Source organism: Oryza brachyantha, chromosome 3 (genome assembly GCF_000231095.2).
Source record: "Oryza brachyantha chromosome 3, ObraRS2, whole genome shotgun sequence".
Lineage (NCBI taxonomy): Eukaryota > Viridiplantae > Streptophyta > Magnoliopsida > Poales > Poaceae > Oryza > Oryza brachyantha.
In genome coordinates, this window is record NC_023165.2 from 22,711,676 (window position 1) to 22,727,299 (window position 15,624).

At 39.6% G+C, this 15,624-nt stretch overlaps 2 protein-coding genes and 1 pseudogene across 2 annotated transcripts; 2 read left to right on the forward strand and 1 right to left on the reverse strand.

The window, feature by feature from the left end:
* Nucleotides 1-5,375: 5,375 nt before the first annotated feature.
* LOC102705061 lies at nt 5,376-9,407 on the forward strand. Its single transcript, XM_006651657.3, has 3 exons — nt 5,376-6,082; nt 8,884-8,955; nt 9,036-9,407. Exons 1-3 carry the CDS (start codon nt 5,471-5,473, stop codon nt 9,036-9,038), a joined length of 687 nt encoding a protein of 228 aa, XP_006651720.2. The 5' UTR covers nt 5,376-5,470; the 3' UTR covers nt 9,039-9,407.
* Nucleotides 9,408-9,755: 348 nt separating this feature from the next.
* Nucleotides 9,756-10,317, reverse strand: LOC121054000. Its single transcript, XM_040522822.1, has one exon. The coding sequence runs from the start codon at nt 10,260-10,262 to the stop codon at nt 9,930-9,932; it is 333 nt and encodes a 110-aa protein (XP_040378756.1). The 5' UTR covers nt 10,263-10,317; the 3' UTR covers nt 9,756-9,929.
* A 1,691-nt stretch (nt 10,318-12,008) lies between these two features.
* Nucleotides 12,009-13,657, forward strand: LOC102705333 (annotated as a pseudogene).
* The last annotated feature ends 1,967 nt before the right edge of the window (nt 13,658-15,624 follow it).

Genomic DNA, 15,624 nt, shown 5'->3' on the forward strand with positions numbered 1-15,624 from the left:
GTTTTTTGAGACGAAAGATGAAATAATGTTTAATTTTTAATAGCTATTTAATGATATAAAGGATATAATTAAATATTATAGAGTTAAAAATATATTTCAGAAATATAAGATGATAAATTTCTCTATATAAAATATTTATAAAACTATATCGTATAGCAGTACAGGTAGCGTGAGTGTAAAAACTAAAAAAAACTAAAATAATCTTTGTAAGAATAACGTTGGCTTGAAGGATGAAAAAATAATTTCTTTTTCTTTTTCTTCGCCATGTCGGATGGAAAGGGTGTTTCATCGACCGGTTTATGTGAGAATTTCATATGGGTTGCAATCACAATGGCAAAAATAATGATATGACATAGAATTTATAATAAGATAGAAGAGTTGGGTTTTATAGAATAAAACTTGGTATACATAATTAACTAGGGAATGAAACTGAATTGAAACTTTCGCCGAGAGTAATTTGTTTAAGTCTTGTTGGTTATTGGATACCATATTTAAGTGACATGTTAGCATATAAAATTGTGAATTGAAATTTTCTATTAAGTGCATTTGTTTCGATCATCCATTCAAATATATTTTAATGATATAACATTATTGAAAATCACGTAATGAAATCTTACGCAGACATAAAACACAGTTGTTTTATGCAGCATCAATGCCTACATGGCGATTGAATCTCGTAATGAAAAGGATCAGGAGCTGATTGCAACCTTGCAGGGGAGCCGAGCGGATTTCATCATTTTTTAAGCCCCGTCTCAACGGATCGCATTGGAAAACCAGGTTATTAAATGAGATGCTTATAAGCCAAAATTTGACTTGTTAATCTTAGATTTATAATTGAGTTTAGGGTTTTTTCACGAAGTTTATTTTTTAACATTGGTTTTTAGATTGATATATATATATATATATTATTCATAAATTATTTTAATTTATAAATATAGCATTTGGCTTTTTATATGGAAAAGTCAAACAATCGCTCCATTTTAATCCCCTATATTAAGCTCCACGAAGCAGCATTGAAGACAGTCTCGCGGATAGTATTTCAAGGTTACATGAGCAAGTATAGTGGTAGAGTTAATTATTAGTTATAAGCTAATATTATATTTATATTTATTTCACAATGTAATACTTTTTAATATTCGTCATATTCATATAAATATTAATAAATATACACGTATAATCAAATAATATACATTGACCAATAGATAAATCTAGCACATAATTAAGAAATTTTACAATACGAAACAAATGGAGTAGCTTACATGTATAATATATTAGCTATAATGTTAGATCCACTACTTTTCTTCTATTTTTTTGTCTTACCCATGCATTTAATGTATTTATTTTAAAACATATGTACAGTTAGCTCTTGTATGGAAGTTAATACTCCTTTTTTTATTTTCTCTTTCATCTATATGTGCTTTTAGTTGGCTGAGAGTGTGTAAAATAAGTAATGTGAGCCGGCTCTAAAAACTGACACATTATATTTATGGCACCCTATCTTTTCACTTTTGTTTATGTTTATAAGCCAAAAATTAATTTTTTAACCTTAAATTTGGAGTTAATTTTGGGGTTTTCCATCGTAGTTTGTTTTCCTACCTTTGTTTTTAGATCGATAAGAATATGTATATAAAAGTTTTATTTATAAAGTATTATACAGATATGTCATTTGGCTCACTCCCGGATGTCATATTTAAAAAAAATAATTTGTGAATAATTTTTTATATATGTATTTTTAGCAATCTAAAAGTCAGGTCCAGAAAATAGACTACGGCAAAAAAACTCCAAAATTAATTTAAATTTAAGATTAAAAATTTAAATTGTAACTTATATGACTTATAAATAGAAATAGAAGTAGAAGTGAAAAGATGAGTATAGTTTAACTTCTCTTTCACATTAAACATTAATGTTTCAACCCTATGTAATTTATAAACAAGGCCATGTGCCATGTTTGACCAAACTACAGACATAACTTAAGTCCATGAAAAAAAAAGGCATTACTTAATTGGATATACTACCGCTCAACTAAATAAGATGCTTCGAGTCTTATGTGTCACCAGTATAAAGCCATAAGAAAGGAAAAGAAAGGACCATTCATTGCAAATATGCATGTTCCTTACTGAAGATGGCAAGCACTACACGTGCTAATAGTATAACACCACTTGCAATATCGATGTCTTTCACTCTTTGCTACTATTCATAGCCGACTCTTCGCTATTTCCACTCACAAACGTGTGTTACATGGAGTGGATCCTCTACAGTAGTAACATGCTACTGCAGAGAGCAACAGTAATGTGAATTTGGTATATCTCGTGACCGTTAGATCGAAATGAATGGATTAGATTTAGCTCTATAGTATTTGCTACAACAACGGAAAATGTTTCAAAATTACTGTTGCTACAATATTCCATCATTGTTCATGGTATTGAATTATTGTTCCACTCACATGAACAGTGTTACTGCAGAGAGGAATCGGACCCCATACTATCCAACAAGAATCATTTTTTTTCAAGTCAAAATTAACGGTAAAATAAGTATGATCCACATAATTTTCAAGTTTTGATAGGTTTTGGGCCTTATTTGGAACAAAGGATTTTCAAATTATATAGGATTATTCTCTATATAGCCACATTTGGTTGAAATAATTAGGCATTATTCAACCTTCATATTTTAGAGCTCCTTTTGAAATTTTATCAAACCACAAAATAGTAAAAATAGATAAAATAGAATGTCATGTTCATTGTATTCCATGGGATTTGGGAAACACACGAAAATTTGAAAGCCGTCGTTTAATTGACACACAAGAAAGAAAAATGCAGAAACTTGACACACGGGCAGGAAGAGGAAGTTGAGAGAGGTCATGGTTATTTTCCTCCAAAATTCATCTAGAGTAGTTAATTCCATATAAATTTGAAAATAACTGATATGAATTAACTTTTGTTTTAAAGGGCTCCTACTACCTCTGGTTTTTTTAAATGATGGAGGGATTATTGTTTTCCAAGGATATAAATTATACAAAATTTCTATATTTAATTGAGAATGGGGGAGTATTATTTTCCTGTGATATACATTATCTAGAATTTCTATATCTTTCCTTGGTTTCAAATGAGACCCTTAGAGAATTTCAAGCATGAGCTCAAACTTAAATGATTTGATCCCTTTTACAAGGTCAAGACACCATCTCTATCCCTATTCTCTTAACTCCACTCTCATAATATTCTTTCTAAAACTCTTGAGTTTTATGTAGAGTACCTAAGCAATCACTTAACAAATTCCTATGAAGTACCACCTCCATCCCAAAAATACTATATTTTTCTCCAATCCCACACATAACACTATACAATCAAAACACTAAATGACATTCACCTTTTCAATTCTCAATGCATTTATCCCCAATTTCTCCAACACTAATGAATTTGTTGTCTACTTTCTCAAAATCCAATAGAATGATTACTCTAAAAATGAAGGTTTTGTGAGCTAATTTTTTTGTCAAAGATAAAGACTCTTGGGGGATGAAGAGAATATTTTATATGACATATTATTCCAACCCTAAGACCTTGTTTGATTTAGATTGTGATTATTGCAATCTGTATTACCGAGCCAAATTATTGTACGCTTGATTATTATAATCTAAGTTAGAATAATATATGAGTTGTTTGTTTTTCTGTATCAGTGCAGTTGTAGATCAGTGGGTTCGTAAGATTAAAGTCTAGAATGCCCTTAATTTTTTATACTTTGCTCATTTTTTATCTATCCTATAGTACATAAACTTGTTTTACCCATTAGACAAACCTAACGGTTTGAATCATCTACATCAAATTAGACAGTCCATGTTTCATCTGTCACTTTCTGTTTATCGGCTCCCCAAATTACGTGCACATTCCATATTTCTCCCTCACATTATATCTAATACATTAAATCTGAATTTTAAACTATTAATATTTTTCAAAACTACTAAGAGCTCGTGCAATAAATATTTGCTAGGAATTAGATGATCACTTAATATTTAATTAATATATTTTCATGTAATATATAAAGACATGAAGATATTTATTTTTAAACTCATAATAAATTTTGCATGGTTATTTTATATTTTTGATATATACAATGTCTACAGAATTTCGTTTATTATAGGATACAGAAAGTTGTATATGATGCAACTCATGTTTGTATAAAATACTTTCCATTAAACTTAGTTTTATAGAGTTTAAATGTTGTGAATTAATATCATATGATGTAAACAAATTATTTAATTAAAATTATCCTTGTTATATATGAGCTATGTATTGTACTGATTCTAAAATTAGTGTATCAATTGTCCTTGGAATACATTAGAATTATTCTTGCAATTTACTGATATGGCAGTGATTCTGAAATTACTAATTATAGGTTCTGCAGTTATTGTTCAAACTTGAAAACTCTTAATTTATTAAGATATGGTCCAACCTATAATTAATTATGCAAAGCTATAATAGTCATAGTTAACCGACAATTTGCTGCTATTTTGTCAGAGTTTGTTTAAATAATCAAATTAACAAATGCTTGATAGACAAATAAATTTGAATTTTTGGTTTATATACAATTGCATTAAAATGATCTATAAGATCTTATTTATATTATTAAATTGTAAATTAGACCATAGCATTAGCACTAGTATATTGCTAGTAACTTTATATAATAAGATGGTGTTTGGATCCAGTGACTTTTTTATAGTTCCTTGTCACATCGAATTGTTTGAACGTTATAGTAGTATTAAATTTAGACCGATAACAAAACTAATTACATAAATAAAGGCTATTTCATTAGACAAATTTTTTAAGCCTAATTAAGTCACGATTAGCAAATGTTTACTGTAGCATCACATTAGCTAATTATGGACTAATTAGGCTCAATAGATTCGTCACGCGAAATAGTCCAGAGTATTACTCTGATGAGTTTTATTAATAGTCTATATTTAATATTTTTAATTAGTATCCACACATCCGATCCGATGTGATGGAGACTTAAAAAAAAATTTGGAAGGAACCAAACACCCCCTAAATCCGCCGCTTCACTCCCGATGCGTCATATCTTCTCATCATGTGTGTCATCGTGGTTTTATTTTTTTCTCGTGTATTCATATTTTTAAGATATAGGACGAGAGAAAGAGCATACGCAAAAATGCCATCGGTACACGTAGACTGTCAGTTTGTGACGGCTCACGACGCGTCAACCTCGCAAAAACATGCGACCGTCCCAACCAATGAACGCAGGAGAAACATGACGCGGTCGCGGCCACCAATCGCAACAGATCTGCGGCACCATCACGAGCTCTCGTCTCCGCTTGCCTTCCAATCAACCGCTCGCTTTCTCTCTCTCTTTCCTCCTCCCTCCCCCCCCTTCCTTCCCAAGCTACGCTAAAGCCCCACCCCCCCGGCCCACAACCAACCGGCCAACCCCACCCACCAACCTCACCTGTCGCCCTCGCCCTCCCATGGCGAAGGCGCAACGCCCAGCCGCGGGGATGGGGAGGGAGCCCCTGCTCCCTTTCTCCGCCGCCGCCGCCGCCTCCCCGCCGCCCTACCTGGACGCCCGCGCCGACGCCGACGCGTACCCGTACGTCCTCCTCGTCCCCGTGCGGCTGCGGCGCGGGTGCCGCTGCCGCTGCCTCGGCCCGCTCCTCGCCTCGCTCGCGCTGCTCTCCCTCGCCGGGTTCCTCCTCTGGCCCGCCGACCCGGACGTCAGCGTCGCGCGCCTCCGCCTCGCGCACGTCTCCGTCTCCGCGCGCCCCTCCGTCGCCGTCACCATCTCCGCCGCGCTCAAGGTCCGCGTCCGCAACCCGGACTTCTTCGCGCTCGACTACAGCCGCCTCGACGTCGACATCGGGTACCGCGGCGCGCCGCTCGGCCGCGTCACCTCCGGCGGCGGCCGCGTCCGCGCGCGCGCCGTCTCGTACATCGACGCCGACCTCAGCCTCGACGGCATAAGCGTCGTGGAGGACGCGATCTACCTTCTCGAGGACCTCGCGCGGGGATCCATACCCTTCGACACCGTCGCTGAGGTCGAGGGCCACGTTCGCTTGTTTTTCCTCAGAATCCCTGTCAAGGTGAGCACCGATGAAACCCTTGTTGTTGATTGCCTTCGTTATGGAATCTGGAATGCACATATTGTGACTTAGTTTACAATCTACTAATTCTCACTGCTTACATCCAGATTGGAATCATTGCTTTAATTCTTATATTCTTTTCCGCGTCAAACGCCATATTTTGTTCGGATTAGTATTTTCTAATTATTAAGAAGGATCAAGGGTGCGTAACAGTGAAGCAATTTTGGAATTCTTTTTGTCAATGGCCTGATCACGTGTCATCTAGTTGGTTCACCTCTTGCGATCTCTCTTCTAGTGGCTAATGTCCTTTATTGTGGCCACCGCAGCATCTAGATAACTTTAATGGCTTCCAAAATATTTATAAGTCAGATGTTCAAAGTTATACTCTAGTTTTCAAAGTCAGGATTCATGATTTGCTAAACGGTATAATATCCTTTTTGTCAAGATATTCATATAACACATCTTATATATCATATTTCATATTTCTAAGATATTTCGGTTCAGGACTTCAGGTGTAATACAATGTTTTACTATATGAATTTATGGACATTGAAAATGATGCAGAATTAAAAAAAGGGAGCAATATGCACCTGGCATTATGATGTTTTACACTTTTACTCTATGTTTTCGGATTCCCTCATGTGAAAACATAATTCCCTAAGGATGTGTTTGGTTCGTGGACTAGGTGGGATCGGTTGTATCCATCCCTGTTTTGCATGATAGGTTGGTTCCATTTTCTGTTTGGTTGGAGGGATGAGTTAAACCTTGTTTTTTGTTTGGTTAGAGGGATGAGATGTGATGGAGTGAACCCATCACTTGTTTGGTTTGAAGGATGAATGTGGGATGGTTGGATGTGATTACCTCTCCACAATGAAAACGTTGATCCTTGTGAAACCTGTCAACATATCCACAAAGAAATTAAATGTAAAGCTAAAATATATTTAGTATTTTGGCTTTCAGCCTGTTTTCACATGAAAAATATATCCACAGCTCTATGACGTATGCCTTCTTTGCTATTTAATATCTTGTTTACAGTGGATTATAACCCACTTTTGTGTTCACCTTGATCTGGTATTACTTGCTAAAAAGGTATACCAAATTGATTATCTGTACTAGCTTTGCTCTAGAAAAGAAGTGCCATACTCGAATTACTATATTTTCTACTTGGGTACACTCAAGTCCACCTTCCCAAATCACAAGTTGAAACTTGCAAGTATGATTAAAAGATAGTCAATTTGCCCAAGGAATAGCGCACACTTTCTTTTCACAACTCCGGTAACATTTGGGACTCTGGTAACATTTTTGGATAGTATTGGTTCTGGGACTTTCAGGTATGCTTCTGGTGTTGATGAATACATCAGACCTAGGTGTATCAAACGTTTTTTAATATTTTATTTACTGTGCTTGAACAATTTCTGCCAGCATCTGCTGCAATGAAGCTGACATTACAAAACCCTTAACCTTGCAGCAGGCATACATTTGATTTTTGAATACTGCTACAACACTTCCATTATAACCATTTCAGTGCCAAGAGCCCCTCTTATCCAATGGACAATAAATAAATCCTGCTAGTATAGTATATGTCAAGAACTCTTACTTAGCTGGTGATCTAGAGCCCCCATGTCGAATACATCTGCTAATCATAACAATTCCCAACACCTTGCCTTCTCATGGACGTGGAGACTCAGGGCAATTTTTCACTGTAGCCACTACCCACTAGTCTCTGGCCTTACCCAGTAAACAATAGTACTAGTTATTTCCTTGTCTACCGAAACGCCTTTTGATATTCACCGAGTTCCTTGTCTACCAAAGCTGCTTGCATGCATTTGCAGCCACGCCTCATAATTTTCCTGCATATAAAGTTATTTTTTGCTGTTTGCGAAGCAAAAATTGTTAGGACATGCTCAATTGCTTATATGTACCGGAATTCATAGTTTTGCTACATCTCTTAATAAATGTTGATGGACCAATAGCAGGCTGACTGCCGGTGTTTCATTTAGATATTGGCCATAGAGTTATGATCAGATGAGTAGTTTTGGCACACTTTCTCCCTAAGAGAAATATAATTTGAAAAATTAAATGGAAAGTGGTAAAGACGTGAGACACTGTTTTCCATTTGATCTGTGCGATGACTATTATTTTTATTTTATTTTTGCCGGCTAACCTTTTGACCGATGCAAATATTGCATGGTTTTGCAACGGAACCTTCTGGTAGCAGAGCCAATCCCGCAGTTGTTAGCCTGCAGAAACATTTTCAATCATCTTTTGAAACAGTGTTTCTGATGCTACTAGTCGACATACTGCCTTTTACCTGCTAATTTGAAACCATTAGGCTGTCTAGATTCAATAGTATTGTGGTTTGCAAAATTTTCCCAAATTTCAAGATGCAAATAAGGACCTTTTGGAAAAGATATTTGGTGAGTTCATTTATCTGGTCACATGTGTTGCATTTCCAGGCAGTGAAATTTGTTAGTGTTTTGAATATGTGGGGGTTATGCCAATAAAGTTCCCTACCATCTCATGTATCGGCGTTTCGCAAAGCTAGTCATGACCAAATAAGAATTGTTTTTGGTTTCCTGAAAAATTTAGTACACCAAAATCTTTTGCCTGTGACCATCTGGCTACACTAAATTTCTTGACATTTAACTAAGATCGTACACTGATAAGATTTCATGATGTTTACCTTTGGTATGGCTATACTTGCATTTTTCTCTAGAAAAGGATGTCCAACATCCTGCATTATTGGCGCTCTACTTTCTATCTGACCAATAAGCACTGAACCCTTTGTATGGTTGTTACAGGGGAGAATATCTTGCGTGGTGCATATTAACCCGCACAATCAAACCATAGTGCACCAGGACTGCTACCCAGAGGTAAATAACTTCCAGCTCCCTCTACCCTCTGAAGGCTTATCGTAACATTTTCAGAATCTGACTTCTTGTTTTTCTATCAGTGAGTTGCTAACGGCTTTCTAGCAATCTTCACGTGTGTGGAGGTCATAAAACTTCTCTTGGAGTGCTTTTAGCTGTTGTATAAATATAATCCATTTGGCTTTGTACCGTGGATGTGCACTTGAGGCAAACATTAAATTCTCTTCAACACGCTGGTAGATGGGTCGGTTGTAAATTTGCTAGCAGGCCCAGAAACAATGGTTTCTAAGTCCATGTTTATACTATAAATCGGTTTCCTAAAGGGAAAAAAATGGTTAACAGTAATCTACATTGGCATTTTCAGTTGCAGTTGCCTGGTTGGGTTTATGGAGTGGCCCATTGGTCATCTGGCCATCTACTCATTTGTCACTGATATCTCATCGGTATGACTATCAGCTACAACCTCTTTCCTAAAATAAACGAATTTCTGAGTTTTTATAGAATTTTTGACTTTTTGTCTTATTTAAAAAAATTATGATTAATATTTTTATTGTCATACATGATAGAACATAAATAGTACTTTATATATGACTAATTTTTTTTAATTTTTTAAATAAAATGGATGATCAAACGTTCCCTGCACAAAACATCTTTTTTTTTTTTGGACAGAGTAGTATAGCTGAGTACTTGGCCATCTACTTATTTTTTAAAATAAAACGAATAGTCAAATATTCTATCTAAAAGCCAAAAAGTAAATTTATTTTAAGATGAAGAGAAGTATCTTGTATTACTACTATAGCCAAAGCCTTTACCGTAAATAGTATACTACTACCAGACAAAAGAGCAGGTATTTCAGCATTCAGATTGCTACATAATCATACTATTCAAACGTCAATACGCTAATTACTCCGTATACCAAGCTACTGCTAGCCTACAGCTACAAGAATTCGACACACAATGCAGCACCTGACAGACCACTATTTGGCTTCAGTGGCCTTCGATGACCCCTGCGGCTGATGGGCCGTCGCCGGCGGCAGCCCGCTGTCGAGGCAGCTCCGGCACCGCCGCTCCACCCACCCCTCGACGTCGCGGTCCCCGCTCGGCGCCACGTGCCGCCCCCCGCACGCCCGCGCGACGACGCCCGCGAGCACCGCGACTAGCACGATCGCCGCGACGATCACCACCAGCGTCTCGACCGACCTCCCCGCGGACCGCGGCCCCTGCTGCGCCTGCGCGTACGACACGGCGCCGCCGGCGGCGGCGGCCTCCTGCATCGACCTCCTCGCCGCCGCCCACGGCACGGCCGCCATCGATCGCTGTTTGTTGGCTGGCTCTGGCTGCTAAGATCTCCTCGCCGACGCGGCCGGTGACCCGGCGGGCGTCGCCTCTAGATATAATAGAAAGCCACTGACCAAAACTGAGCTACGGCCGCTCCGCCATGATGCATTGCGGCGCGCGGACAAAAGAAGGGTCAAGAGAGGCAAAAGGCTTTAGACCGCCCTCGCCTTGTGTGGTGTGCGCTGAGCGTGACACTTGCTACAGGTTTGCACTGCTGCGTCGTGTTGTACTGCACGTACTCCTCCTACTGCTACATGCGTTTAGGCGACCGTTGCCGCGAGATTTTTGAAACGACGTGCCGTCTCTCTCTCTCTCCCTCGGCGTGGGAGAACTGAACCGAGCTGTTTTGCGTTTGAAATGGGTGCCGCCCGTCGCGGCGCAGATTTCCGTTCGATCGTTCCGCCTGCTCGGGAAGGCGGTGGCGGGCGGCAGCAGCACGAGCAAAGCGGCAGGCAGGCGCGGGTGCGCGGGGCCGCATGGCGCACAGCGACATTGACCGGTCGGGTCAGGGTCAGTCTCTCGCGGTCGCGGCGCCGTGGTGGTGAGGCGCTGACACCAACCGGTCATCTCATCTCATCACGTCGCGGCGGTGTAGCCCTTGACCTGCTAATGGTTGGATGAAAATGAATTAAATGGTTTAGGTTTTAATTTGAATTGTGGTATCATTTACTTTAAATGGATTAAATTAGGTTGGGTTATAGAGACAGATGGATTGATATGGACTGAGTTTGGTTAGGTGATTTTAGGTTTTAAATGGATTTAACCCGTGGAGGGCAAATGGATCCTTTAATTGGGTAGCTAATGGATAAGAGAATAGACATACGTGGGACCCACATGTAGAAAGTGATCAAAATTTGCACAAAGTTGCTTTTACACGTAATAAATTATCTCACCAAATTTTAGTCAAATTTGATAAATTTTTATAGTGTGAACATGAGTTTTAAAATTTAGGTCCGAGTTTATACATACTAAATGGGTGCATTCATTCTACTAGAGTGGATTGGATCCATTTTAACTAAATGGTTTGGTGCGGATTAGACTAAAATTGAAGTTAGATTGGATCCTAATAAAAATAATTGGGATGAGTTGGTTTAGTAAACTAGTTAGTAAAAAGATGGATTGGAGTGGGTTTAATTTGGATCCAAGCTGGGTCCCGTCGTGGGCCTGCGCCCTGCGCTGAGCGGCGTGTAGCCGTTCTATCTATGTTTGGGGTTCGGCCGCTCGGGCCTCGGGGGTTGCCCCACGCCAACGTCTGGCAAAGCGGGCTAATGGCAATGGATGGAGTGCGCCGGGCCACCGGGCCCATCTTTTATATATATATATATAACGGCATGCAAACACAACGAGGTTCATATAGGATTTAGGAGATGTTTGTCAGGGTTAATTGGTTTCATGCAATTGTAAATATGACTATTTAGAAAAATACCACTACAAGTCGCATATTCGGGTGGGTGCCACCGTAAATTTTCGAAATTAGATCTATGCCACTAACCATGACTTTTTCCATCCATTCCTTCCGTTTTCTTCCATATCCTCCGTCGGACTCGTCACCACCTCCGGTAAGACGGCAGCTGCAGAGACGAAAACGACGACGGAACCAACGGCTCCGGCAGCGGAGTCGGTGACCAGCGGAATGTGCGGCGCGGTGACCGGCGGAATGGACAGTGTGCAGTGTGCTTGGACAGGAGCTGCCGTGGAATGTGTGGAACTGATCTGCCATGGACGCCCTGGTGGAGCTGCCGTCGGGCGCGCGGTGCGCGGGGCTCGCGTTCTTTGGGTGCGCGCTGTGCGTGGCGACGCTCGGCGTCGTGCTCCTGCTGCTCCGACGGTGGTCGTGGTGCAGCTGCCATGTGTGCCGGGCCTACCTGACCGGGTCATGGAGGAGGGACTTCACCAACCTCGGCGACTGGTACGTGCACCTGCTCCTCCGCTCGCCGATGAGCACCGTCCACGTCCACGTCCTCGGCTGCACCGTCACGGCCAACCCGGCCAACGTCGAGTACATGCTCAGACCCGCTTCGACAACTTCCCCAAGGGGAAGCCCTTCGCCGCGCTCCTCGGCGACCTGCTCGGCGACGGCATCTTCAACGTCGTCGACGGCGACATGTGGCGCCACCAGCGGAAGATGGCCAGCCTCGAGCTCGGCAGCGTCTCCGTGCGGTCCTACGCGTTCAAGATCATCGCCCAGGAGGTGGAGACGCGGCTCATGCCGGTGCTGTCCGACGCCGCCGACAGAGGCACGGTGCTCGACGCCTCGACCTGCAGGACGTGTTCCGGCGGTTCTGTACATGCATGTATACGTATTGTTCAGCAAGTGCATCTGGATCAAGGGCAACAAAGTGATTTTGTGCCAAGAGAATAGGTCCAGCCGTCCAGAGGAGTAGAAACTTGCATGGAAATAGTTTTTAGTATATGGCTATAGGTACACCCCTACACCTATATACTTGCATGCCATCTACATAACTATCAAAAAATATGAAAAAAATTGATAAGATAGATTAATATTAGTTATATCACTCCACGAACATGTAAGTTTAAATTCTACTTATACAAGTTGTAGCAAAAAAAAACTGAAACTAACTATACATATATTCATAATTGTTTTTGTTATTTTTGCTACAACTTGTAGAAGATGAATTTAAACTTGCATGTTGATGGAGTGATATAACTCATATTAAACTATTTTGTTAAATTTTTCCATATATTTTATGACTATTTAGATGACATGCAAGCAACGGATGAATATACACCCGTGTGCTAAAAAACTTACATGCAAAGTTTCACGTGTGTGCATGGCTGCGTCGTCGTTGCTTTGGAAGATGAAGCGCCTGCTTAACATTGGGTCCGAGAGGGAGCTCAAGAAGGCCATCAGGCTCATCGATTGGCTCGCGGCAGCGATGATCCGGGAGCGCCAGAAGCTGGGCGTCGGGAACAGCCACAACCTCCTGTCCCGGTTCATGATTCATGGCCTCGGCCGGAGACGCGCACGGCGCCGCGGAGGACAAGTTCCTCCGCGACATCGTCGTCACTCATCAGCTTCCTCCTCGCCGGCCGGGACACCGTGTCCTCCGCGCTCACGACGCTCTTCATGCTCCTGTCTAAGCCCCCCGCCCATTCCGCCGGTCACCGCATGGCCCATTCCGGCTTCCGCCGGTCACCGACCCCGCTGCCGGAGCCGTCGGCTCCGTCGTCGTCTTCGCCTCCGCAGCTGCCGTCTTACCGAGTTACCAAAGGTGGTGACGAGTCTGAGGAGAAGGAGGAGATGGAAAAAAAAAACGGAAGGAAGAAGACAGATGGATGGAAAAGTCGCTCTAGTGCCATGGATCTAATTTTGAGAATTTGTGGTGGCATTCATCTAAATACATGAATTATAGTGGCATTTTTCTAAATAATCATATTTGCAGTGGCATTGAACGATTTTCTAGGAGCTATAAACTTTAGCCCCAAGTCATATCGGATGTTTAGACATTTATTATAAATAGTAAACATAGTCTATAAATAAAACCCATGCATAATCTTGGACTAATTTGCGAGACGAATCTAATGAGCCTAATTAATCCATGATTAGCCTATGTGATGCTACAGTAAACATTTGCTAATTATGTATTAATTAGTCTCAAAAAATTCATCTCGCGGATTAGCTCTCATTTATGAAATTAGTTTTTAATTAGTCTATATTTAATACTTTAAATTAGTGTCCAAACATTTGATGTGACATGGGGCTTAGCCCCATCTAAACAACCCTTTAGGCTGCGTTCGGCAGTTGGTGAGGGGAGGGTTAGTTATCCGGCACAGAAAACGTAGCAATAGATTAGTACATAATTAATTAATTATTAATTACTAAAAAAATATAAAATAGGTTAATATGATTTTTAAAACAACTTTCCTATAGAAATTTTTTTAAAAAATACACTATTTAGCAGTTTGAGAAGCGTGCGCGTAGAATATTAGGGGAGTTAGATAACTCAGCTGGCCGGCCGAACGCGGCCTTATAGGACCGTATAAGGCTGTACGAAAATTTGCCCGACCTTTTATGAGATTAAGGAAATACCTAGATAAGATTATTTGTCACCAAACCTAACTTAAATTAAACTTATAACTGCTTTTTTGGCAAATTTTTATAAACATTTGGAAATATGTCATAACTATTAAGGACTAGCATATTGCCCATATTGCCCATGTATTGTAATAGGATTTTATTAAAAACGTCACTAATATGTTATTAATATTATTTTTACATGTATCATCTCTTAATTACTTATATTTACTTATATCTGTTATGTGAGTTTATTTATTGCATAATTTTTTCTTCCAACAAAATAGAGATCGAAGGTCGTTGATATGCAGCTCTATAGTCCAGATGTAGGAAGCAAATAGGGCAATAAAATTGAGCTCCAATAACAAGTTGGCCTGTCATGTACACTCAAAAACGGATATAGGGATGCCAATTTATGCCCCCTATTTCGAGGGATGGCTACTGTACGCGCACGCGCCGCGACGGAGCAACATATTTAGCGCTAATCACTGTTAACAATAATCCTCATGAACAATTATTGACTCTTTATTATAAAAATATATAATATAAAGTTTAGTTGAAAATTTTGAATTTTCAAGTAAAAAGTTTGGAAATTTTTGAGTTAACAATTTCATTTCTGGAGTTGAAAGTTTTAAATTTGGACTTGAAAATTTAGAGTTTAGAGTTCATGGTTTCAATTTTTTAATTATAAGTTTCAAAATTTGAGTTGAGAATTTTGATTTTGAAGTTAAAAGTTTTAGATTTTGAATTGAAAGTTGCAAAATTGAGTAACTTGACTCGAAATACTTAAATTTTGAGTTGAGAGTTTAAAATTTTGAATCAAAGGTTTTAAAAAAGTTGGAAGTTTTAAAATTCGAATTGAATTTTAAGTTCAAAGTTTGATCGAGTTAAGAAACATGCAGACAAAGAAAAGCCATCAACTAGCGAAATTGGACTCAGCATCATGCAAAACCTCATCTAGCTAGCATGGGCTCGATTGTGTACCGTCTGATTCAGAATCGCTGCCGCCGCTGCATCCGCGAGATCTCAGGGCGCTCGCGCGCTAGAACTAGCAGCACTGCTAGGCCAATCAAAGTTCCAACGTGCGTGCCACTAAACGAATAATACCCTTCTGGTGTTTATTATATGTATTTGGCTTTCATATACACGTTTAACTATTTATTTTACTTTAAAAATCATGCAAATATTAACATGTTAAAAATATTTTATAATTGAGGTATTTAAATATGATTTATACTAATGTGATTTTAAATACTATTCTAACAAGATAAAATGACAAAAATATTTTTTTTAATTTA